This window comes from Brachycentrus maculatus, unplaced genomic scaffold (genome assembly GCF_059751285.1).
Source record: "Brachycentrus maculatus isolate JH-2025_06_01 unplaced genomic scaffold, ASM5975128v1 h1tg000295l, whole genome shotgun sequence".
In the NCBI taxonomy this organism is placed as follows: domain Eukaryota; kingdom Metazoa; phylum Arthropoda; class Insecta; order Trichoptera; family Brachycentridae; genus Brachycentrus; species Brachycentrus maculatus.
Window position 1 is genome coordinate 413,402 of NW_028281046.1, and position 27,793 is coordinate 441,194.

The 27,793-nt window shown below is 35.1% G+C and overlaps 2 protein-coding genes across 2 annotated transcripts; both read left to right on the top strand.

Annotated features, from left to right (window-relative positions):
• The first annotated feature begins 1,683 nt into the window (after positions 1–1,683).
• On the top strand, positions 1,684–11,878 carry LOC148304971 (uncharacterized). Its single transcript, XM_088267434.1, has 5 exons — positions 1,684–1,889; positions 6,280–6,457; positions 7,101–7,285; positions 9,266–9,435; positions 10,622–11,878. The coding sequence occupies exons 2-5, from the start codon at positions 6,280–6,282 to the stop codon at positions 10,818–10,820; spliced, it is 732 nt and encodes a 243-aa protein (XP_088123560.1). The 5' UTR covers positions 1,684–1,889; the 3' UTR covers positions 10,821–11,878.
• Positions 11,879–12,652: 774 nt separating this feature from the next.
• Positions 12,653–25,186, top strand: LOC148304972 (peroxisomal biogenesis factor 19-like). The gene is made up of 9 exons (XM_088267455.1): positions 12,653–12,827; positions 13,669–13,863; positions 15,198–15,248; positions 16,142–16,227; positions 17,752–17,877; positions 18,962–19,122; positions 20,408–20,528; positions 21,933–22,058; positions 24,197–25,186. Exons 1-8 carry the CDS (start codon positions 12,764–12,766, stop codon positions 22,044–22,046), a joined length of 918 nt encoding a protein of 305 aa, XP_088123581.1. The 5' UTR covers positions 12,653–12,763; the 3' UTR covers positions 22,047–22,058; positions 24,197–25,186.
• The last annotated feature ends 2,607 nt before the right edge of the window (positions 25,187–27,793 follow it).

Here is a 27,793-nt window from a genome sequence, read left to right on the forward strand (position 1 = left end):
CCTAACTGAAAATCTATCTAGCTTAACTCGACATCAGATGTGGTGTAAAAAATACCATGTGAAACCCAACTAGACATCAGAGTTGGCGTAAAAATAGTATGTCAAACCTAACTAGACATCAGAGTTGGCGTAAAAATATCATGTCAAAGCTAAGTAGACATCAGAGTTGGCGTAAAAATAGTATGTCAAACCTAACTAGACATCAGAGTTGGCGTAAAAATATCATGTCAAAGCTAAGTAGACATCAGAGTTGGCGTAAAAATACCATGTCAAACCTAACTCGACATCAGAGTTGGCGTAAAAAATACCATGTCATACCCAACTCGACATCAGAGTTGGCGTAAAAAATACCATGTCATACCCAACTCGACATCCAGAGTTGGCGTGAAAAATACCATGTCGAGCCACACTCGACACGTACGTAAGAATGAGGGGTCAATATATTTATCCTTGGTCTTATCAACCTATAGCTACTCGCAAATGAAGCAATCATTCTATTATCATCACATCCATCCAGCAACAGCTATTGTATACATCGGCTGGATACAGGGTGTTTCAAAATCAGGTTACTATATTTATTTGGCTAATTTTTATTTTTATGACATCTCAACATAGATGTAGAAAAATATGGAAGTCTGGGCATTTCTGAGCATATATAAATATAAACATATAATTTTATACATATATATATATATATATATATATATATATATATATATATATATATATATATATATATATATATATATGTATGCATATATATATGTATATATATATATATATATATATATATATATATATATATATAAATATATATATATATATATATATATATATATATATATATATATATATATATATATATAATATATATATATATATATATATATATATATATATATATATATATATATATATATATATATATATATAAATATATATATATATATATATATATATATATATATATATATATATATATATATATATATATATATATATATATATATATATAAAACAAAAACAGCCTGTATTGTGAGCGAGTTAGAACACTCAATTTTTTCCGCGCTTAGTAAATAATAGTTATTATCTTATCTATTATAGAGGTCAGAGATGAACGAATATAGTCTGTACGCGTTGAAATTTTCATTCATATTTATTAATACTCAAATTCTTGGAAGTTCTATGTATATATATGAACCAATTTTGAAACATTGTTCTTGAATTACTAGAACTTCACTAGAGACATCTATTGGTGAGATGAAAAGAAGCTTTTTATTGAGAAGAAACTCTTTTATGAGTATGTGAGGTCCGAATCCTGGATTACAATCACACACATGAGAAACGCCAGAAAATATCATTTTAATTTTTATTATTGAAGATTATAATTTGACCAGATAATTTATTCACAACATTTTGAGTGTGTCCGAATACTTGTCCGAATACTGGATTATCTCCAATTACAGGAGTTACTTTTTGACAAAAATAATACGATAAATAACTCCTGTAATTGGGGATAAATATAGATTTTGTGAACAAGTATTTGGACACACTCAAAATGTTGTAATATTAATTTGTGATTTATATATAATGAACAAAACTTTTTAAAAAAATTGTTTCAATTAGTCTGTTCGATACTGTATATACTCTTTGATATTTAGCAATGAACATACTATACTTCTTGAATACCGATATGGTTTCATTCTCTAAGCATAGTTCATTGCTTAAACTTATCTCTACAAGTTCTATACAAGTCAAATAGAAAAATTTAAATTCTTATGTACATAAATTAGACAGTATTTTTTAATTTTTTTAGGCAAATCTTGAAAAAAAAACATAAAATAGACGAAAATCTCCATCAAGCAATTTTTCTTCAGTTTTTACAAAAGGTAAAGCATATTTTTTTATCAATTTTTGATAATTTATTCAACACTTCATTCAATTCATATTTCCATCACTACTCATTACACATAACCATCCTGCTAACATCAATATTCTTGCATTTCTGACATCTCAACATAGATGAAGAAGAATTTGGAGTTCTGAGTATATGACTTGCCATAGGTTGGTAAAGTGATCGCTCTACATAGTGCTACATTCAACATTCTACCAATGATTGAGAAACACACAACTCAAATTTTTGGAACTCCTTGATATGTGATCGATTGTATAAGAAAAACACCTGTTTTTTGCCACTTGAGTTTATTTTATTAAAACGACTAGTTTTGGAAGCTTTGCTTCTATATATACTAATGTGCAAAGGCAAATCAGCCGCAAGTTAAAAACAGTAGTTTTGAAATACAGGAGTTGAAAGTTATCTTAAAATTATGTTTTTTTGCCAACACATGCATCAAATTAATACAATTTTTTGGCTTGGAATTTGGATACTGAATATCTCGATAAAGGAATGGGGTGGAGCAAAATCTGTGATTGTATATATGATAGAGGAAAGTTATAATAATGCTTTGAGCCGTGTTACTCCAAATAGCCGCAACTTGAGTTACGGCTAGTTACCTTTACACATTAGTTCAGGTGTAAATATTAAATTTATATATATATATATATATATATATATATATATATATATATATATATATATATATATATAGTTTCTATAATGTTTCCGTGTGTATAATCACCGGTCTTAGCTATTGAATACCACCCTTTGAAACATGCGTAATTTTTATATATGTATATATAGAGTAATGGTCAGCACGCTCTGCTACCGTTCTGTAGGTCCCGGGTTCGATTCCCAAGGGGGGTAAAATAAATATAAGTGATTTTTTCACTGTTATATTTATTCAATATTACCCTGGACTGGCACCTAAAGCGGAGGGCTGATCAAGATAACACTGCGTTTATATGACGCAGTGCCCTATGCACCATTGGGGTGCGGATAAGGGTTTTATTTATTAATATATATTTATATATATAAATATATATATATATATATATATATATATATATATATATATATATATATATATATATATATATATATATATATATATATATATATATATATATACATATATATATATATATATATATATATATATATATAATATATATATATATATATATATATATATATATATATATACATATATATATATATAACCCTTGTGACAACAAATTCAACATTGGTACTTGGAATGTTAGAACCATGCTACAACCGAGCAAAATCGAAGAAATCTCACAACAAATGACACAAGCAAAATTAGATATCCTAGGTATCTCTGAAACAAGATGGGCGGGAAATGGCGATTATGTCAAAGACGACTTGAGAATAATTCATAGTGGATGTGAAAAAAGAGGCAGCAAAGGTGTAGCAATCATTTTGAAAGGTGGATGGAAGAACAGCGTCCTTAACACTTTTCACGTAAATGAAAGAATCATTATGATAAAGCTACAAGCCCAGCCCACAGACATGTACGTCATACAAGTGTATTTTCCAACATCAAGCTGCAACGAAGAAGAAATTGACACCATGTACGAACAACTTGAGGAGCTGCTGAGACTTACCGAAAACAAATCAAATGTGATTATTATGGGAGACTTCAACGCCTCAGTCGGAAGTCAAACAACTGATCAAGAATGTATCGGAAAGTTTGGTTTAGGAAATATGAATGAAAGAGGAGAAAAAATGATAGAATTTTGCAAGCAGTCTGAGATGATCGTCACCAACACAATGTACGAAGTCCCCGAGAGAAGGAGGTACACGTGGAAGGCCCCCGGAGACACGAGGAGATATCAAATTGATTACATTCTAGTAAAGAAAAAATATAGAAATCAAATACGATCTAGTCACTCATACCCTGGAAATCAAATAGATAGTGATCACACTCTAGTCAAAGCGGTATGCAATATTAGATTTAAGAAAATAATCATGGCCAAGAAAAAGCACTGGTGTTTGGAAAAATTAAAAGATATAAAATTAGTAAAAGACTTCCAATCAACTCTAGTAAAGATTAATAATGAGACAGAACCAACTTCTTGGGAGACAATGAAAAAAAACATCAATGCAGCATGTGACGAAAGTATTGGGAAAAACGTCCTAGAACCCAGGAAACCATGGATGAATCAACAAATACTAGAATTAATCAAGGAAAGAAACAAACTAAGGAGTAAAGATTATGTCAAATACAAACGGATCAAAAATCAAATTACAGACCAATGTCGCAATGCAAAAAATGAATGGTTACGTGAAAACTGTAAAGAAATCGAAAGCCTATTACACAAAAATAATATCGATAAAGCATATAACAGAGTTAAAAGCCTAGAATATACACCTAAAACAAAGAGCAATATTGTTAAAGACAAAAACGGAAACCTATTATTTGAAAATGAAAAGGTAGCTGAGCGATGGAAGGAATATCTAGAAGATCTGTACTGTGGAAATGATATCGAAGACGAAAGGATTTATTTGGAACCAGAAGAAGAAGTAGATCCCGATTGCAAAGGACCACCCTTGACAAGGGCTGAATTCGATTTTGCAGTGAAGGCCTTAACGGATAGAAAAGCAACTGGGATAGATGATATACCTGCTGAGGTTTTAAAGAATGTAGACGAACGGACGAAGACAGCACTATATAACATCATAAGTGAGTGCTACGAAAAGGGAAAATTGCCCAACGACTTCGTAAAGAGTAAGTCTATAACAATACCTAAAAAGGGAAATGCAGCAGACTGCAACAACTATAGAACCATAACACTTCTATCCCACGCATCCAAAGTGCTCCTGAACACTATAAAGGGCAGGTTGAAAAAGAAAGTGGAGGAACAGCTTGGAGAGGATCAGTTTGGTTTTAGAAGTGGAGTGGGAACACGAGAGGCAATTTTGGCACTGAGACAGATACTGGAAAGACGACTGGATGTGAATCTTATAACATACACGACCTTTATAGACTTAGAGAAGGCTTTTGATAGAGTGGATTGGTACCTCTTGTTTAAAGTCATGAAGAAAAGAGGAATTGATTGGAAGGACAGAAGAATCATCCTCAAATTGTACAAGGACCAATCCACTCTCATAGATATTAATGGTTCCTCAAAAGAAGCCAAGATAAGAAAAGGTGTGAGACAGGGTTGTCCGCTGTCACCCTATCTATTCAATTTGTTCATAGAGGAGGCCATTGAAGAGTTGAAGGAAAAAACAAATGGAGTAAAAATAAACGGTCAACAAATACATTGTATAAGATTCGCTGATGACATCGCCCTGATAGCAGAGGACGAGAGTGACATGAACCACATGTTAAACACTCTCTCTAATGCTCTGGATAAGTTCCATTTGAAAATTAATGCCGCCAAAACAAAATCAATGATCGTTGAAAAAGAACAATCTGACCTCCATCCAACAATACTTCTCGGAAATAGAGTAATTCAACAGTTGGATCAATTCTGTTATCTGGGTAGCACGCTAACATATAACAATAAATGTACCCTAGACATAAAAAAGAGGATAACGCTAGCCAAGCAAACTTTTATGAAAAAGTACAGCCTCCTATCAAACAAACATTTAAAAATTGAAGTAAGAAAAGGATTCATAAAGGCTTTTGTTTGGAGTGTTTTGTTGTATGGGTGTGAAACCTGGACCATCCAAAAGTACGAAAAAGACCGGCTTGAAGCATTTGAGATGTGGGTTTGGAGGAAGATGACCAAGACATCATGGGTTGTAAGGAAGTCCAACGAAAAGGTGTTGCAGGACGTAAAAGAAAGAAGAGAGCTTTTAAATCATATTTTGAAGAGGAAGGCCAAGCTAATAGGGCACTCAATTAGAAATAGCACCTTTCTTAGCAACATCTTCGAAGGAAGAATCTTGGGAAAACGAACAAGAGGCCGCCCAAGAACTTCATACTTCCAGGATTTGAAGCGGCTCATGGACGTCTCCTCCTATTCGCAGCTCAAGAGGATGGCGACTGACAGAGACAAGTGGCTGACACTACAAGGCGCTGCCTTTAGAAGATGATGATGATATATATATATATATATATATATATATATATATATATATATATATATATATATATATATATATATATATATATATATATATATATATATACATATTCAGATGGAATCAAAGCTTCCGAAACTAGTAATAATAAAAATATAACTCAAGTTTAAAACAAGTGTTTTTATTTTATAATTTCATCATGTCTTACGACACGGTGAATACTGAAACAATAAATCAAAAATAAATGTTTTGCAAAGACAGAGTGGTGTGGCGTTCGGTCCTCTCCTCCTACTCCTTTAAAGTACATTTTTTTCTTACTTTTTTAGATGGTATGGGAACGGTTGCATGTACCGGGAGAGCAATACCCAGCAGTGTACGCCCGGTTCACCGGACCAAGTGGAAAAAAATATCGCATTCAGGATGTGTGTTCGGACTTGGCCCCCAGTGTTATTGACTTTATGGCGGACGACTTCGCGACCAACGAGCCCATGTGTCGAGGACTGAGTAAGCTCTCACACCGTGTGTCCAAATCTTTGCCCATAAATCTTGAAAGGGATCCGTAATAGATTGTCGATGAATTAAAGTTGAATAAAATTATATTATTTTTTGGCATCGCACCATACAATGCATGAATAAGAATATGAAAGTCGGAGCATTTACGGGGCTGACGACCGTCATAGGTTGGTTTAAGTGATCACTTTACACACGTGCAGAGTTTCTGCTCAATAAAAGGCTTCTTTTCATCTCATCAATAGATGTCTCTAGTAAAGTTTTAGTGATTGAAGAGTTTCAATGTTTCAGAATTGGTTCATATCTATAGAACTTCCAAGAATTTGAGTAGTGTGGTTGTCAATAATGGGTAGAATTGGTGAATGTTACACGTGTGTAAAGTGATCACTTAAACTGGCTTATGACGGTCGTATGCCTCGTAAATTCCCAGACATCCATATTCTTCTTCATCTTTGATGAGATGTCAAAATAAAATAATATGACAACCATACTAGTCGAATTCTCGGATATATATATAACGTTTTGTTAGTTGGTACTTTCTCCTGTACGACTACGATATGCATCTCATTTAAATGTGTCTTTGACCCTTCATGTAGAAAATTTTTCAAATATTTAAAAAACTGATGTTATTTTTCAGAGTTGAAGTCAGACGGACAAGCAATAAAAGACCTCTATGTGTTATGGAAGAAAGCACTAAAACACAACCTAGGTCTGGTCTGCCTATTAGAGAGTGAAGATGGAGAGGTTTGTATGGAGGATGGAAGGCCATTCATCGTCGGGGCCAATGTCACAACACTCGCCTCAGTGCACGACGAGGAAACGGTAAGAGTCTTTTTACAATAGCGTCAGTATTCCCATCAAACTATCCTAAATGGCCATAATATTTTAAAGTATGTATTAAATGTTTGAATACAAACACATATTTTTTGAGTCTACAAGTTGTATTTTATTGTTAAGAAACACATAAAAATCGAAATTGTGACAATTGTTTCACAATATCGATGCATCAATGGCATTTTCAAACGAATGTGTCACACATTCGTTTGAAAGTGTCATAACTAGGCGAAACAATTGTCACAATATTGATATTCATGTGTTTTTTAACAATAAAATACAAAAAAATAATACGAAAATAACTCCTGTAATTGGATATAATCCAAATTTTGTGATTAAGTATTTGGACACACTCAAAATGTTGTAAATAAATTATCTGGTCAAATTATAAGCTTAATAATAAAAATGAAAATGTTATTTTCTGGCGTTTCTCATGTGTGTGATTATAATCCAGGATTCGGACCTCACATACTAATATAAGAGTTTCTGCTAGTAAAAAGCTTCTTTACATCTCACCAATAGATGTCTCTAGTGAAGTTCTAGTTATTCAAGAACAAGGTTTCTAAATTGGTTCATATATATAGAACTTCCAAGAATTTGAGTAGTGTGGTTGTCAATAATGGGTAGAATTGGTGAATGTTACACGTGTGTAAAGTGATCACTTAAACCAGCCTATGACGGTCGTCAGCCCCGTAAATGCCCAGACTTCCATATTCTTCTTCATCTTTGATGAGATGTCAAAAAAATAAAATAAAATACAACTTAGTAGACTGAAAAAATCAGTGTTTTTAACATTTAATACATAAATTATAATGGAGTTCTACAAATTAAACGCCAAATCAATAAATATCAATAATGGACAGAAAGTTTGTAAAGACAGAGCGGTGTGGCGTTGTATTATCTCTGCCTATCCCCACGGGGAAGCGGCGTGATGGCGGCATCTTCCAAAAACAGTGTTATCTTGATCGTTAAACACACGAAGGAAAGGTGATCAGCCCTGCGGTAAGGTATTGAATAATAATAACAATGAAAAATCGCTTATATTCATCTGGTCTCTACCTGGGAATCGAACCCTGGACCTCCAGTACGGTAGCCGAGCGTGATGACCATTACACTACGAAGGCGGACAACTGCAATAGCGAGCACGGAAATGACTGAAATGACTGAAAATTTCAATATGTATGATCCAATTTTGAAATATTGTCCAAGAATCAATAGAATTTTTATTAGTGACATCTATTAGTGAGACGGAGAAGTTTTTTTTAGCAGAAACTCTTATATTTGTATGAGAGATCCGATTGCTGGATTATAATCACATCCATGAAAAACCCCAGAAAATATCCTTTTCCTTCCTGCGAAATCTATTTTTTATACCATACAATTACCCTTTTACTCCCTTCCTCACACACACACACACTCCCACTCTTTAAAATATATATATATATATATATATATATATATATATATATATATATATATATATATATATATATATATATATATATATATATATATATATATATATTGTATATCTTAATGTTTTAATAGTTATTATAACATAAATGTGGAATTGTTTAATTGGCTTTCTTTTTATGTATGTAACTATTTTTGTTAATGTAATGTAATTTTTATTATTGTTAAAGTAACTATTTTTTATTATATAGTTTTTTAAATGTAAAGCTGTACAATTCCCGAACAAATGAATATAAAATAAAATTATTTTAGCCTATAATTTGACCAGATAATTTATCAACATTTTGAGTGTGTGCTATATACTTGTATACTTGTTCGCAAAGCTGGATTATCTTCAATTATAGGAGTTATTTATCATATTATGTTTTGACATCTCAACGTCTGTGTTTCCATATTCCAAGTATTTAGACACACTCAAAATGTTGTTAAGACTTTTAATGACTTGAATCATCCATATGGTGCAGATATATGATTCGTCTTGTTATTTTTTTACAGGATAGGTTTGATTCTGTTTTGCAAGTACTTTTAGACGGAATGAACATAATAACAAAGGAAGCCAACGTGTTTGAGCACTACGGAGTTCGGGAATACTTGTCTGCGTATGGACTATCGGTCCACACAGAGTTCAGAGGTCAAAACATAGGATCTGAACTCTTAAAAGCGAGGTTTGTTACTGTTGTTGCAATGGACCATTAATTTAATTCATTTTTCATTAATTCATTCATTTAATTCATTGATTTAATTCATTTATCATTAATTCATTCGTTTAATTCATTAATTTAATTCAGTTATCATGAATTAATTCATTTTATTCATTAATTTAATTCATTTATCATTAATTAATTCATTTTGTTCATTAATTTAATTAATTTATCATTTATTAATTCATTTATCGATTTGGTGTTTAATTTGTAGAACTCCATTTTAATTAAGGTATTCAATTTTAAATCAAACACTGATTTTTCGAGTGTACTAAGTTGTTTTCATATTATTTTTTGACATCTCATCAAAGATGAAGAAGAATATGGGAGTCTGGGCTTTCACGGGGCTGACGACCGTCATAGGCTGGTTTAAGTGATTACTTTATACACATGTGTAACATTCGCCAATTCTACCCATTATTGACAACCACACTACTCACATTCTTGGAAGTTCTATATATATGTGAACCAACAGCCTATGTTGGTCGTCAGCTCCGTAAATGCCCAGACTTCCATATTCTTTTTCATCTTTGATGAGATGTCAAAAAATAATATGAAAATAACTCCTATAATTGGATAATCCAGATTTTGTGAACAAGTATTTGAACACACTCAAAATGTTCTACTAAGTTGTATTTTATTGTTAAAAATAAATTTTGTGACAATTGTTTCGCCTAGTTATGGCATTTTTTAAAGGAATGCGTTTAAAATGCCATAACGAGGTGAAACAATTGTCACTAAATCAGAAATAAAAATAGATTAAAAGTGCTAATATTTGGTAAACTAAAAATATTTGATTTAAATAGAAAACAAAAAAAATCAAAAATATTAAAATGAAAAAAGTTAGCTAATGTGTATATATGAGTTATACGTTTAAAAGAAGAAGGTACCTACATACTTAGATCTGTTTTTTTAAATAAATAATTATAGCAAAATTTTAAATTGAAACATGCTTAGATAATTAATGTCCAACATATAGTCTTTGTGGAATGAATTAAACAGTTTTGGAGCTTTGAAAAATTAGTGTCTTTGCGCGAGTCTGGATTTGCAAAAAGATATTTCTAGTACATTATTTATTCTTTGGCTAGATCTATTAAAGTTGTGCGTGAGTTCTTGGCAGCATCTATATATTGATTTATTATAATTTCAGGGTTCCTCTGTGCAAAGCTGTCGGGTTGAAGGTCACGGGGACCGTGTTCACTGCGAAGGCTTCTCAGATCCTCGCTACGAGATGTGGTTTCGAAGTATTGAAGGCTATTACATATGATAATATGAAGAAGGTGTATGGTTTCGACTACGGGGACACTGGCTGCGATACCATAGAATACATGGCTTTGAAAATTGAATAAAAAATACAATATTAGACTATAGAAAAATAAATATTTAGCTGTAGTATACGGATTCAGGGAGGCGCAAAAATAATCATCCAATTTTGTTTGGGAGTAATTTTTTTTATTTAACACAAAAAATGATTTTGAGTGATGCAAATCTTTATTTGGGTCGAAACATTTTTTTTAAAGTAGAAAAGATGATATCCGCCAGAGTTGATACACATTTGTGCCCGTTTTATAAATATGTTTTTATACTGCAGCTGTCTAGCTCACAAATGTCAAATATGATTGACGTAACAAGGCCATTTGAAAAAATTATAATATCTTCCTTATAGTGTGATTAATTTTGTGCCACCCTATAGTAAAAAAAAAGGAAATTAAAAATACGTTTCATAAAATAAATATAACGCAAACATTGGTTTTGACCGATTTTAATTTTGGTAAGAGAAACTGGCAGTACACAGCGGAGTCCTAGTTCCAACCCTTATGTATGGAAGCGAAGCATGGAGTTGGCAAAAGAAGAACGTTGACTGAATGCATTCGAAATGCAATCCCTCAGACAAACGTCCGGCAAAACTATGTATGATAGATGTTCAAATGGTAAAATAAGGAAAGAAAGCAAGGCTTTATCGATATTATTATTCTTAAAGGTGGGTTGAGATGGTTTGGACATGTGGAATGAATGAGCGAGGAATGAACAATTGTGGAGGTCCTCAACAAAATGTTACATTTCCAATATTGCATAAAAAATCCTTTAAATGCAAATATGTTCTGTTTTCTGTATTCTATCGAAATCTTAATTAAAGTCGCGACAAAACGTGACCAATCCTGTGTTAAACCAATATGAAATCATTAAATCGCACCAAAACGTAACAATTTTACAAGCTAGAATTTCTGATTACTTAAAATTATTTATAATGGAAATGTAACATTTTGGTGAGGACCTCCACAATTAAATAAAACTGCATTCAGTCTACTTTCATATTGTTTTACTGGCCGAAAATATCACATGCAACAATGCAATAATCGGTTTTTATCATTAGAAGAAATAAATGGCATTTATTTTTCTAAATCGATAACTCATAAGGTATTTTTAATACCTACCTGACTAATTTTCTCTCGATTGAATTCAATGTTGGCATTGAAAGCTGTCCCACCGCATCACAGATCTGATACAGAAGCATCTAGGCTTCCTGACAGACCTTTTCTTGCAGAGCTATTTTTTATGAACCATGTGAAATTTGTGGAAAATGTGAAACAAAATAGTATCGCGGTTTTACTGTGAATTTACATTTAAAAGCTTTCAATATCCCTGTCACTGCCAATCTAAATAAATACAAGATTGTAAGTCCATCACCAACTTTTCTAGAAGTACCCCGGTGTAGGCAGTGAAAGTATTTAGTTCAATTAGTCAGCTAGATCCGATTCCGACTCGACGTTGGCCGGTACACAGACGCCCACAACCCCGACCAGCACAGCAAAGAGACACGGAACAGTGCAAAGACATTTACAGCAAATGTTGGTATAATACAGTGGAACTTTTAATAACGAGTATTCGTTCAAAAATTTTACTCGTTAAGCGAAACATTTTTTGTTTTGACTGGCACGGAAGTCCCGCGTCACAAATGAACGTCGTGAAATGGGGACTTGCCCTTTCTCTGTAACTCGTTGTGCGAAATGTTGCTTGTTAAGGGAACAGCTTTTTCCCTTTTTTGCTTATTATGCGTATTACTCGTTATGAGAAGAGCTCGTTATGAAAAGATCTAATGTATATTTTGCTGTTGTAGTAAATGCAGTACCTACTTATTGAAATATTAAACAAGTATTTATTTTTATATTTTACATATAGCAACACTCGCCGCGGAATGACGGACCGAACGTAGAATTTGTGGAATTTGTCTGCGATTTCGTGTTTTCGTAACTAAATTCGTAGACTTCGGTTGTTTTTAAATTATTTCAAAATGTCAGAGAAGGAAGAGGTCACGGCTGCCGCTCCGGACAAGGAATTGGACGACCTCCTGGACAGTATGTCTATATGTTATCCCATTTTTATAACCAATTACGCAATAACCACTTCTGGTAATATAACCTATAATGTCGAAGAGAAATCTCTCGAATTGTGCAACTTGTAAAATATGTTTGCATACATTATTACCTTTTGAACTTTGATCCTTGAATATTGCTCGGTCATAGTTGGAGTGCGTCGGGTTTTTTGCCCAATATGTGCTTTTAATCTTGGCTCTTTTTATGACTAACTAATTGCTTTTCTTGAATTAAACTCCTTAAGAAAACTTGTATTTTCGATGAATCTGTATATACTAAGATTACTGTTATTATTTTGATGGTAGGACACCTTAAAATTCCGTATTTTACAGACTAAGATGCGCCTAAATTTAAAACATTAAAAAATTAAAAAATTTTATTATCAGATTGCAAAGCTTATTAAGTTAAAATTGCTTAGATAATGTGTATTTTCGATGACTATATAATTTGATTCCTTTTGACGCCTTAAAATACTGCATTTTACGGACTATAAGACGAGTGTTTGATAATGTCCTAAGAAGACGAAATGCGTCACGTATTAACATATATATAAATAAATGTAGAATTCAATCCAACAAACCTTGTTTTGTTTTGGATATATTACCCAACAATTCAATATGGAATTCTACCAACTGTCTGCAGTTACAATAAATACCGTTATGTTGTTTAGATAATAAAAGGCCGGGATACGTATTGACGCAGGTACAATTCTGTCCCGCCAGTTGCTCGATGTCCTCGCTAGCATTTGGGTGTGTTCCCGTTGTAAAAAGTCTCGAGTGCAAAGGGTTACTGCTTGTGTAAAGTGATTGAATGTTGTGTGCAGGCGCCCTGGAGGACATGACAGCGTGCCCGGCGCGCAAGACCAGCGTGGGCGGCAGCAGCCTGAAGGAGGACGCGCCCGACGGGGTGGACTGGAACCCCTCGGAGAACGTGTGGAGCGAGGAGTTCCTGCAGCAGGCCGCCGCCACCTTCGAGAGCAGCATGGCCGACCTGCTGCGCTCGCTCAAAGGCGGCTCCGGTAACCGCACCATCCCCTCCACCTTTCCTTCAATTATTTATTTATTTATTTTTTATATGTACAGTACTCGGCTGTCCAAACTCAAAACACAGTAAGGGACATTTTTTTTGTAGTAGGTTTTTTTTTATATTTTGGACTAAGTAGATTCTACTTAGTCCAAAAAAGCAACAAAAAAAGTACTACAAAAAATGTCCCTTACTGTGTTTTAAGTTTGGGCAGCTGTACTATTGTGTACCATTTACATAAATATGTATAATAAACACATCAATTGCCACACATCAATTTAACAAGTTGTTATAAACTACTTACATAGAAAAATGTTTTTTTTATTTGTTTAAATCACAATTTATACATATTTAGAGAATTTTATTATTTTTTTTGCAGAGACCCACCAAGCCAAGCCACCTTGTGTGTCTTGTCGGTGGAGTTCTTTTTTAATACATTTTTTATTGTTTTCAACCATTTTAACCTAATATAGACACAAAAAGAGAAAAAAATTAGAATATAAACATTTTACAAATTTCATAAAATTAACTCTTGATCATTTACCCATTCCTTTATTTTGCCTTTGTTCCATATTTTATTTTGACCTCTAACATCTGTCGGCAACAAATTAAAAATGTTCGGAACGATAAATTGCAGTGTTTAAGAATGTTATATAAAAAATTTAAAAAATAATGTTATAAAAAAAAATGTTATGTGTAAACCAATTATATTAGGCCTCTCGGAGAGTTCTGTCCGCTTTTGGTTAGTAATAGACGCGGACAAAGAATGTGTAAACAAATATATGAGGTGAATGTGGACCGAGGAGAATGTGGCACGATCGAGTATTTCAAATACTTGTGCATGGTCAGGTTGGCTGTCATAAAAAATCGGGGTGAATGTATGAGACGCTAGAATGTGGAAGAAGCGATGATTGTTTGCAAAGACGAGTCGTTGTGGCATTCTATTCTCACCGCCTACCCCTGCGGGGAAACAGTGCGATGGTTCTTCAGTTGGATTTGAGATATTAAACAAGCGTGTACCGTAGAACGGGGCTACTTGAACTTTGACGTGTAACTTGAGCCCAGTACAAAAAAGAGATTTAAATCTGTATTTGGTGTACAATAATGAACGTATGGTGACAATAAGTGTCACCTGTCAGGGAAACAATGAATCATGTTGATACATTCATTATTGTAGACCAAATACAGATCTAAATATTTTTTCTTGTACTGGGCTCAAGCAACACATCAAAGTTCAAGTTGCCCCGTTCTACGGTAGATTTTCAAAATTTATTTACATATTTTGTGATATTTTTATGATTTTAACATTTTATTAATTTATTTTTCCAGATGACAATATCACCCAGGAACAGATCTTGGCTACATTTCAAATGATGACAGGTACGACCATTCTTATTTACATTAGTTGTTTTTAAAATACCTGCGTCTGGACTTGTGCGGTCAAACGGATCTGCGATGTGAAATGACGGGGCAATTAACAAGGCTGCAGTCATAAATTCTACATTGACAAACCCTGACATGAAGATTGGTAGAAAAATTAAAATATATAAACCCAGCGTGCGACCCATTATAACATATCGCTCACTCCCTTCAAGAATGTCATAAATCAAAAATCGTCAATTTTCAGTTGTGCATGTTTTCTGAATGCCCAGAAAATTTACCATATCCCAGCAAAAGAGGCATATTTTTTTATAATATTTACCCGCTACAGGGCAGAAAGTGTTGTTATTGCATTTTGAAGAACAGGTATTGTTTAATTATTTTTTTTAATATATTAATTATTTTTCAAATGGAGAAAAAACCTTCAGGTTTTACCTAAAAAGATCTGTTACACAGTAAAAATTTCAATAAGTGGCTTGATATTTATTATTAATACATCGTATTATATTTTTAAACTTTAAAAACGTTCTCCTGAAAAATCAAGATTTTTGATTTATGACGTTCTTGAAAGGAGTGAGCGATATGAGATCGAATGCAGAGTGGACACTGCAGTAACAAAAAGCGCACTAAGAGTGTCAGAAATGAAGACGTCTGGCAAGAGTCTACGAGATAGAGTAAGGAACACCGGGATAGGAGATCTGGGACTTTGTTAGGTGTGGAAGGCAATGAAGAAGACAATGGTGTGTGCGTGTGATGATAATGGAACCATCCAGACTCCTGCGCGGCCAACCCCGAGGTAGATGGGTTGACAGCTAGGAATCCGTATTGCGGGAAGCCAATCCCTCTTAAAGGCCGAGAAGAAGTATTTTTTCATGTAGATTTGTGATTTCTAGGTGCTGCTTCTCAGGTCATGAAGCCGCCGGGATCGGAGGCTGAACCGGAATTAGAAGAAAAGGAAAAACCCAAGGCTTATAGCGATGTAAGAAACCCGCACAGCTCACATACACACATGTCTAGTATTTTCTTCTTCCATCGAGGTAACCTTTCCCTTACTGTACATAAAAATCCGCGCGCAATGGTGATATGTATTTTTTACGCTATATGAAAATGTGATCTAAAAACGGGAATAATATAAATATTTTTAAATATCGCTTATATTGACCATAATTGAAGTTGAAATGTAACAATTTTTGTTATGTTGAAGCGTCTAAGGTGTTCAAATTCAACCGAGTTATAAAAATAAACTGTCTCGTGAAATTATAAGTACATAGTACTGTTTTACCAAATAATTTAATACATACGTATAAGTTTTACGCACATATTTTATCGAGCATTTTATATTGTATTTCTAACTTTAAAACGATCTCCCGAAAAATCAAGTTTTTTGATATATGACGTTGTTGAAAAGCAAATCTCACAAAAATCTCACAAATATTTTTTTCGACTTACACAATAACCTTCGGAACAAATTAAATCACGTAATTTCTGGACTTACTGTATTGTAAAAAAAAATATTGAATAGTATAACGTATTGTAAAAAAGAGAAATACAGTGGAACCTCGGTATACGTCCTTCATCCGTTCCACATCATGAGACTTATACCAAATAGAACGTATACCAAAATTATGTATTTTTCCCATAAGAAATAAATGGAAAATGATTCTTATTGAATATTGAAAGCATTAACTTTGTGGATCGTATTGATATATTATTTCGAAAAATAAATGTACTTTGTGTTCTGATCCACTCACATTTTTATTAACCAACTAGTTTCGGCAACAACCTGTTGCCCTCTTCAGGGTTTAATCAATAAATTATTTAAGTTTAATTATAATTTAAGTAATAAATTAAACCCTGAAGAGGGCAACAGGTTGTTGCCGAAACTAGTTGGTTAATAAAAATGTGAGTGGATCAGAACACAAAGTATTTTTATTTCTCGAAATAATATAGGAAAATGATTCATCCGTTCCCACAAAAAAAAAACATATTTTTGCATATTATACATTGATGTGGTTGTATAAAATATTTCAAACACTGCTTAGTACTGAAATAGATAAATAAATAAAATTCTGCTCAAAAAAAGCTTCTTTTCATCTCACCAATAGATGTCTCTAGTGAAGTTCTAGAGATTCAAGAACAAGGTTTCTTAATTGGTTCATATGTATATAGAACTTCCCAGGATTTGAGTAGTGTGTACTTATCTCTTTCAGATAGGCACCATGTCTCGTAGCCATACAGTAGCACACTCCATACACACGTTTTGACAAGAAGTTTGCGTAGTTTCAGATCTATGGTATTTGATTGGATACCAAGGTACCGAGCAAAATGTTTGGCGCCCAAACATATTGCTCGTATACCAAGTTGGACTTATTCTAAAGCAGATGTATGCCGAGGTGCCACTGTAATAAATTATTAATTCTTTTATTTTAATTTTTGGATTAATGATAGTCGTTTAATGGTAGGATTGGTGGTGTTACAGGTGTTTGATGTGTGGCATTTGTAGGTTAGCGCGGCCATCTCGCAAGCGCTCGAGAACATGAACCAGAGCGCCGGGAACCTGCAGAACGAGAACCCCTTCAGCGAAGAGGACCTCAAGAAAATGTTCTCCGGCATGGATCTGAACGGAACGGTATGTCGCTAGTAATTACTATTTAATATATTACATACTGAAGTCACGCATGAATCATTTAATTACCAAAGGGAATAGTCAAGAATCCCTAATTTTACTTCACTTCAAACCCTTTATCCGGACCATTATGGTGCATAGGGCACTGTATCATATAAACGCAGTGTTATCTTGATCGTTAACTCATGAAGGAAAGGTGATCATCCTTCCGCTTCAGGTGCCGGTCCAGGGTAATATTGAAGAAACATTAGAGTGAAAAAATCACTTATATTTATTTGACCCTCCCCTGGGAATCGAACCCGGGACCTCCAGAACGGTAGCAGAGCGTGCTGACCATTACACTACGGATGCGGACAAATTTTACAGGAGGGATAAAAACTGTATTTTGGAGAAATGAAATACTTTGTTTTTTGATCCACTTAAATTTTTACTTCGAACCTCCGAGATCCATAACCGGAAACACATTGCGAGATCGAGTAAGAAATACCGACATTCAAAGCATGTGTAAGACGGGGGATATCGTGAGGTGGGGACGACAACGAAGGCGATACTGGAAGGAACATATTGTGGCAACCCACTCTACCATGGCAACCCAAATCGAGTGAAATAACGAACACCCTACACGAAGCCCGCAACGAACGGAAACGAGCCCGTTACACTTCGCCGCCGCCCGTCCTCTGATCGACACGTATTTCAACTGTTCTCATATTAGAATCACGCGATTATTCTTAAGTATTTTCTTGATTGTAATTTTGTAGAACTGAATAAATTTGTGTTAAAAGTAATCCGCTTTCATCTTGCTTCCCTCCTGATAAATTAAAGTGGTTCTACTAGAAACCACAATATAAACAGAATGTCAGAAGACAGACTTCCACGTATCGCCCTTCAAGGCAACCCTGAAGGACGCAGACCCCCAGGCAGACCTCCGAAGATGGAAAGACAGCTGGGTATCGACATCCCAAGAGCGACATGCGGAGGCACAAACATCCCTAGGATTTACAAAAAGAAGAAGACATTTTTACTAAAAAAGCAACTAGTTTATGGGACAACCTGTTGCCCTCTTCAGGGTTTGTTTGTGTGATTGCAGGATGGCGCGGATGGGAACATGTTCTTCCCGTTCATGCAGGGCATGATGCAGTCGCTGCTGTCCAAGGAGGTGCTGTACCCCTCCCTCAAGGACATCGTGACCAAGTACCCCGACTGGCTGGCCAACAACAAGGCCACGCTCAGCAAGGAAGACCTGGACAGGTGACATATGCCAACATGTGGTGGAACGTTACACCAAAACGTTACATTTCCATTATTAACAGTGCTGCCATATATGTATACAGATTTATCTGATTTATACAGATTTTAGGCCGCCGTTACAGATGACAGATTTTACTCTTAGGTAGTACTTTTAGTTTTAGTACAGGTACAGGTACTGCTTTATTTTCTCAAAAAGGTAAGTTTTTCAATAAACTACCATAATTTATTGGTTCTAAATAGATTTTTTACAGATTTTGGGTTACTGATTCTATACAGATTTTATACAGATTTCTAGACTGTTTCATTCAGATTTTTTGGTTTACATATGGCAACCTGATTATGAATGATTTAAGTAATCGGGAATTCTAGAATAAGACTCCATGAAGCATATCAGGCGAGAGTTTATGTGATAGAATAAGAAACGCCAGGATCAGGGAGATATGTGGGATGGAAGATGTTGTTAGGTGGGGTAGGCAACGAAGGAGACAATGGTGTGTGCGTGTGAGGAGAATGAAACCATCCAGACTTCCCCACATTGCATTGTACGGCCAACCCCAAGCTAGAATACCAAAGAGATGAATCGGACCTCGTAAGAAGCTAATCCCTCTTAAAAACAGGCCACAAGGCCTAGTGTAAGTCCCTTTTTTGAAGTGGCACTGCGAAACAAAAATACTTTTTGCTTTATGTATGAATGTATAGAAATTGTATTATTTTTTGACATCTCATCAAAGATGAAGAAGAATATGGAAGTCTGGGCATTTGCAGGGCTGACGACCATCATAGGCTGGTTTAAGTGACCACTTTATACATGTGTAACATTCACCAATTCTACCCATTATTGAAAACCACACTACTCAAATTCGTGGAAGTTCTATATTGTAGTCATACAGGAGAAAATGACTAAGTGCATTGTTTTACAAAAACGTGATCATTGACTATTTGATATCTTACTAGCTTAATATTGCCCTGAAAAAATTCCAAAGGATTTTAAACTTGAAGTATAATATATTGACTTGGTAAAAATGACTAACTGCATTGGTGTTTATTTTGTTGCCAAGCAAAAGTGACTTAAATGGCCCTCTTGAACATTTCACGTTTTGGTAGTTGGTCACTTTCTCCTGTACGACTATGATATGTGAACCAATTTTGAAACATTATTCTTGGAATCACCAGAACTACACTAGAGACATCTATTGGTGAGATGAAATATGAAAAGGTATAGAAATTGAATAAATTTTATGAAAAAATGTAACTATTGTATATTAAATTTAAAAAATGATTGCAGATACACGAAGCAGAATGAGCTGATGAACAGCGTGTGCTCCGAGCTGGAGCTGGAGTCGGAGTCGGACTCCGAGGACGTGAAGAAGGCGAGGTTCGACAAGATCCTGCAGCTGATGCAGAAGGTCTGTAGCTTGCAGGATGCAGCGCACGCCTTCATTCTAACCACTTAGTGCTAGGGTGTTCTTATAAAGTGTTCAACCTTCCCCTCCCGGTGATATGTATTTCCTACATATCGCTCACTCCTTCCAAGAACGTCATAAATCAAAAACCGTCAATTTTCAGTTGTGCATGTGTTCGGAATGCCCAGAAAATGTACTATATCCCAGCAAAACAGGCATATTTTTGACTTAATATTTACCCGCTACAGGGCAGAAAGTGTTGTTTTTGCATTTTGAAGAAAAGGTATTGTTTAATGATTTTTTTAAATATACCAGATATTTTTCAAATGGAGAAAAAACCTTCAGGTTTTACCAAAAAAGATCTGTTGCACAGTAAAAAGTTCAGTAAGTGGCTTGATATTTATTTTTAATACATTGTATAATATTTATAAACTTTAAGAACGTTCTCCTGAAAAATAAAATATTTTGATTTATGATGTTCTTGAAAGGAGTGAGCGATCCAAAAACCGCCAGATCCATGTAAGTCAATTTTACAAAAAAATGCCAAATTCTCCGGGTAACATTTATGTTTCAAAGATATGTCTATCTTTAGATAAAATATTATGAAATGGAGAATTTTCCCTTTTTTATGATTTTTTTCTTCAGTATTTAAAGAAAAGCACGTCACACTAACCGATAATGACTTTATCTTAATTTTTTTAACCTATCCCCGCTCTTTGATTGGCCGATATGGGTCTGAAGGCAAGTTTTGTGAAAATAGCGGAATTTGAAATACAACGCTGTTTTTAAGTATTTTTAAGCAGGGTTTTCAAGTATATAAATATTTTAAACAATAAAACCCACAATTGGCATTCCGAGAGAGTATTTATTTTAAAATCTTATAAAATTGGATCTGGCGTATTTTGAAAGTAGGCGACACATATCACTCCACTTTTGAAATTTAAAATGAGAATATTAATATAATATATACGGGTTCACAATTTTTGTATTCTTCCGTAATATTATCATGTATTTTGTGAAAGTTACTTACTTACTTATAACCCTTATCCGCACCCAATGGTGCGTAGGGCACTGCATCAAATTGACGCAGTGTTATCTTAATCATTACTTACATGAAGGCAAGGTGATCACTCTTGCGCTTCAGGAACCAGTCCGGGGTAGTATTAAATAAATATTACAGTGTAAAATCACTAATATTTATTTTCAACCCCCCCTGGGAATCGAACCCGGGACCTCCATTACACCACGGAGGCGGAGAAACATTTGGACAAGACTTTGGAACATTTAACACTAACACATTTACACATTTTTAGGAATCTGAGGCCCGCCTGTATTAGTACATGTACAGGCTTTATAATGTTTCAACTTATATTTCATATCATAGTTTTGTTATTATTACTATCGCAGATGCAGGAGTTGGGTCAGCCGCCGGAGGAGCTGAGCGGAGAGCTGCCGCCCAACCCGACCAGCATGCCCGAGGTGCCGCCGCAGGTGGACCTCAACCAGTGCCGGGCCATGTAGCCGCACGAGCGGGTGAGCCCACCTCCCCATTACAAACATTTGTGTCTTTATTATTTACACAAATATTTCAATTTCTGTGAGCCTGAGCGACTCATTATTAGAAATGGGTGTCAAATTGTGGCAGAGTGGGTTCCAACCCAGAAACTCACTCACGCACTCGCTCACTCACTCACAAACGAAGTCATACCCTTGGAGGACCTCTACTGGACTCCGAGAAGGTGAAAGTTGAGAACTCTATTGGACTCCGAGAAGGTGAGAAGCTCCTACCACCAAGACAGGTCGTGAGTTACATGACTCATGTAGGTCTTGACCTAATATGGTCACAGTGACATAAGGGATGCAAGATCCCTTGACCCCGAAAAAAAAAAAAGCCAGAAACTCAGACTCGAGAGTCCGCGACACTAACCGCTGAATCACTACCCGACACAAACAGGACTTTTATGGACTATGAGACGTTATAGGCTAAAAAACACTCTTCCATAATATAATTAATTCATGAAAGTATTATAATATAAAGTTATTCATTTGCGGCGACAGAAGTAAATAATTTGTGAAAAAATCGAGAATAAAATCGCCAATACACAAACGTTTTTCAACCTACGACGCGCATAATGGTCATTCAGTCTATTCACGGTGAGATGGTAAAACGGTCTGACCACAAGTCGACTGTCAACTGTCAAATTGACAGTCTGTAGGAGCAACGTTGCTAGTTTAAAAACCAAACCTGTAATATTGCGATCCATAATAGTACTTCATGTTACAGAACTCTCCATGAAGAAATGAAAAAAGAACAGTAAAATACAACTAACTCTTGACTAGTTTATTTAGAAAATATAATTTTTATTCAAGAGTTAGTAGTTTTTGATAAAAACAATATAAAGTAAAATTTTTGGCGTTTTTTTACTATTTTTTTTTACATCCCTTTACTTAATTATAACCCTTATCCGCACCCAATGGTGCATAGGGCACTGCATCGAATTGACGCAGTGTTATCTTGATAATTACTAGCATGAAGGCAAGGTGAACACTCTTGCGCTTCAGGAACCAGTCCAGGGTAATATTAAATAAATATTACAGTGTAAAATCACTAATATTTATTTTCACCCCCCCCCCTGGGAATCGAATCCGGGACCTCCATTACACCACGGAGGCGGACAAACATTTGGACAAGACTTTGGAACATTTAGGCCCGCCTGTATTAGTACATGTACAGGCTATATGAAGTTTTAACTTATATTTTATATCATAGTTTTGGTATTAAACAATTATTTAACCAACACTCACCTGTAATCGAAGAAACGGCAATTAAACTTTATTCTATAACATATATATTATTTAAATTAATCCTCCATACTATTTTCTTCTCCGAAGTCCATCTTGTTTTTTCATCTGACGTGTTGCTCTATCCGCAATGCCGTGCGCGACATCTAGTGACGGCATTGCGACTCACAAGTGTTGCTCTATCGGCAATGCCGTGCGCGACATCTAGTGACGGCATTGCGACTCACAAGTGTTGCTCTATCGGCAATGCCGTGCGCGACATCTAGTGACGGCATTGCGACTCACAAGTGTTGCTCTATCGGCAATGCCGTGCGCGACATCTAGTGACGGCATTGCGACTCACAAGTGTTGCTCTATCGGCAATGCCGTGCGCGACATCTAGTGACGGCATTGCGACTCACAAGTGTTGCTCTATCGGCAATGCCGTGCGCGACATCTAGTGACGGCATTGCGACTCACAAGTGTTGCTCTATCGGCAATGCCGTGCGCGACATCTAGTGACGGCATTGCGACTCACAAGTGTTGCTCTATCGGCAATGCCGTGCGCGACATCTAGTGACGGCATTGCGACTCACAAGTGTTGCTCTATCGGCAATGCCGTGCGCGACATCTAGTGACGGCATTGCGACTCACAAGTGTTGCTCTATCGGCAATGCCGTGCGCGACATCTAGTGACGGCATTGCGACTCACAAGTGTTGCTCTATCGGCAATGCCGTGCGCGACATCTAGTGACGGCATTGCGACTCACAAGTGTTGCTCTATCGGCAATGCCGTGCGCGACATCTAGTGACGGCATTGCGACTCACAAAAGAAAAAAAATTAATCAAATTAAATTTATTTTATTTACATGTATATGTTTTTTTTCCAGATTAGCTTTCGGACCATATCGGCAAATGTATGAATTACAAAAAAATCATATTCCGCATGCCGTGGCAATCTGTCATCCATCTCATCCATCGGCTTGGCCAAAATAAATAGGTACTTTATTAAAATTCTGTGTACGAGTCTCTTCGCCGGAGCTGTGATGTCATCGTTGTCCGTGTAGAGCGTAGGGAGTCCGCAAGCTGCCTCCGGCCCTTGCCTAGGAATCGGTGGCCGAATCGTGATTTTGAGTGTGTCCAAAATTTTAGGAATTTTAAAGTGAGGTTTTCTTATCGACATCGTAGAGGAAGAAGAATATGAAATTTCGGGCATTCTCAGGGCTGACGACGTCTCATAGGCTGGTTTAAGTGATCACTTTATAATGAACGATAAAAATGGTCAAAATAGCAAGTTCAATTACTTTTTTTAATATTATTTTTAGACGTCTCATGAAAGATGTAGAAGAATATGGAATTGTGGTCATTTACAGGGCTGACGACCGTCATAAGTTGGTTTAATCACTTCACCCTTCTACCCATGATGTCAATCACGGGTGAATCGAAATTTGAAAAGTGGTTGAAAAACCATACTATTCAAATTTTGGAAGTAGTATGTATATTCTTGATTGACACCTATTACATGCATTATGGGTAGAATTGGTGAATGTTACACGTGTGTAAGGTAATCACTTAAAGCAGCCTTTGATGGTCGTAAACCCCGCAAATGCCCAGACTTTCATATTCTTCTTCATCTATGTGGAGATGTCAAAAAATAATGTATATTTTGCATTATTCTTCGTCTGTGTAAAAGTAGAATGAAAAATCTTGAAAATAAGGATGTTTTTGTAAATTGACAGGCAGATATTGTGCGGAGAATTGACCATGTGGAGCCTTCCTAAGGCCATTTTTAAAATTCTATTGTATTGTATAAATTGTACTTTTAACTCAGGAAATCCAAACAAGACTTTGAAGGAAAATATTTAAAAAAAACACACAAAGACTGAACAACACATTTATTATTACATAAAATTACTATATATATACATATATATATATATATATATATATATATATATATATATATATATATATATATATATATATATATATATATATATATATATATATATATATATATATATATATATATATATATATATATATATATATATAATAATATATATATATATATATATATATATATATATATATATATATATATATATATATATTATTATATATACTCTAATTTTGTTTAAAACTATTGAAAATTTAACACATTGTTTGCGGGAAACGCTTAAAAGCGTCTTTTGCATACTGTTGGTAGAGAGCGGGAGACGCTTGCGAGCGTTCTATTTGCTTACTTTAGGTAGAGCGCGAGAGACGCCTGCAAACATTGTACAGATGGGGATTGGGTGTTGCGGCTACTTGTGATTAGTATACTGAGGGTCGGGCGGCTGCCAGATTATAATTAGGGTCCCAGTTGATGAACAAAACTGTGCGATAACGTGTTATAAAGAATATAGTGCCTGTTTTGCTACCCGAGTACTTTAATATCAGATTGATCAGCGATCTTCGTTCCCGAGGAAGCGATGCTGCGCCAGCGTCGCATAAACGTGATATCATCGGGCGTGGAGGCTCCGTGTTGTTGATTGCCCACTGCCAGACACAGCTGGCTTCCGGCACCCTGGTATTTGTTTAACGACAAAGAAGCTCTGTTTCGTCATCTCGCAATGTCAGCGGCGTCTCTATGAATTGCGGCCAGAGGTTCTTCCCAGATCTCCGTAGTCAATTCTGACTGGAATCGTCCCACGACTCCGCTAACTAGTGATTCTGATTCCAGATACTTCATGTCTTCACGTGATAGGTATGTTTATGAACAAAATACCTGTATTCGGATGTAACGAGCAAATTCAGTCGGTCCCAACATCCTCGTTATAACCGAGTTTGACTGTATATTCAAAACAAAGTTTGAATATATTTACAAAATAAGTGATTGAGGATTTTTTTTAACTCTTACCACTCTGTAGGCCAGACATTCTGGCCCGTATGATTCTAGCAGGCAGCTCCGTGGGCCACAATGTCTGGCCCACAGCAGGTATAATCACCCAAGTATATTCTACCAAGAAATATTTCATATAAATGCTGTTAATCTTAACTAACATGGTCATACGAATTGCCAGATAGTGTCCCAAAATTAGGGAACCAAGATATTTATTTTAATGGTAGAAAACCGGCGCTTTTTTTTATCAGAGTAGCTGATCAGTTATGAGAAAAAATGGTCAGAGTGGAAAGGGTTAAACGTAAATATTAATTAAATTTAATTGTCACACTTTTTTGCAAACAGCATCCAATTTGTTTGTTGCGGAATCATGGAGTCACAGAGCTCGTGTGTCTACCTTTCTTTAGAAGAAAGGATACGGGTTAGATCGGCGTTTTTAGGGGTAGGCAGAGAGGATAGAATGCCACATACATAAATGCCCTCCGCAATTATGAAACTTTTACTTTTTCAAATCAAATCAGGCCACAGCTCCGTGCGGTTTGGATTTCCCGGCTTCCGCTGAAGGTGTTTTTGTTCTAGGTAGTAAATTAATATAAATATAAATGTATAATTATTGTGCACATTTTTATATGAAAAATGAACTTTTGTATCTAAATAAATTATTTGTTTTTGTTTTCTCTTTATTTTATTTTAAATCGCCCGATTTAATTACTGACCATTTTTTTAACCCTACATATTTCCACTTTGGAAATAGCATGCGTTAAATGCGTCCCTACAACCGTCACAGTATAGTGCAGGGATGACGAACCTACGGCACGCGAAACAATTTTGTATGACACGCGAATTACAAGCAAAAAGTGATACAATTTTTTTTTTTCAAATGTTAGATTTATAGACTATACTATTGCTTGTATTCAATTAAAAGCTACCGGCTACGAACTCGATATAAATTTTAACAACACAAAATCTTATTAATAATGAAGTTTTAAGGGTTCTGCATTTCACTCTCCTTATCAATCTTTATTTTAACTTTCTTTTATTTTGCCTTTAACCCATCCGCATATCATTTTTTTTTCAAAACATGTTACAAAGACACTAATTAAATGTATCCCCGCAAGTCTAAAGTTGCCCCGCCCGGAAGTGAGGTGAAATGGTTTGTCAAACAATGAGGCGCTAATATTTTGCACCTGTTAAAACGAGAACAAACATAGAAATAATCTTTAAATGCAGAAAAGGTACCACGCACTAAACAGATTGATTTATGTGGTACAAATCAGTCCGATCAATCATATCGCTCGCGTGTTTGAAGCGTGAAGGGCGTTCACATTCAACGAGTTATCTCATAAAATTATAACTTTTACTGTTTTACCAATATATATGGTACATATAACTATTTTGCACGTATTTTATCGTGTGTCTAGATCAGAAATGTGACAAATTAACAAGAAAACTTGAAAAAATAGTAAAGTAAAGTTTTGATTTCTGATTTTGATTAACTGATTTTAGTTGATATTTCAATCAAAAAGATAATTCTATCCTTACAGGGACATCTTTGGTCAAGTGTCGTCAGTAAATTTGTATAAAAATTATAAGAAATAATGCA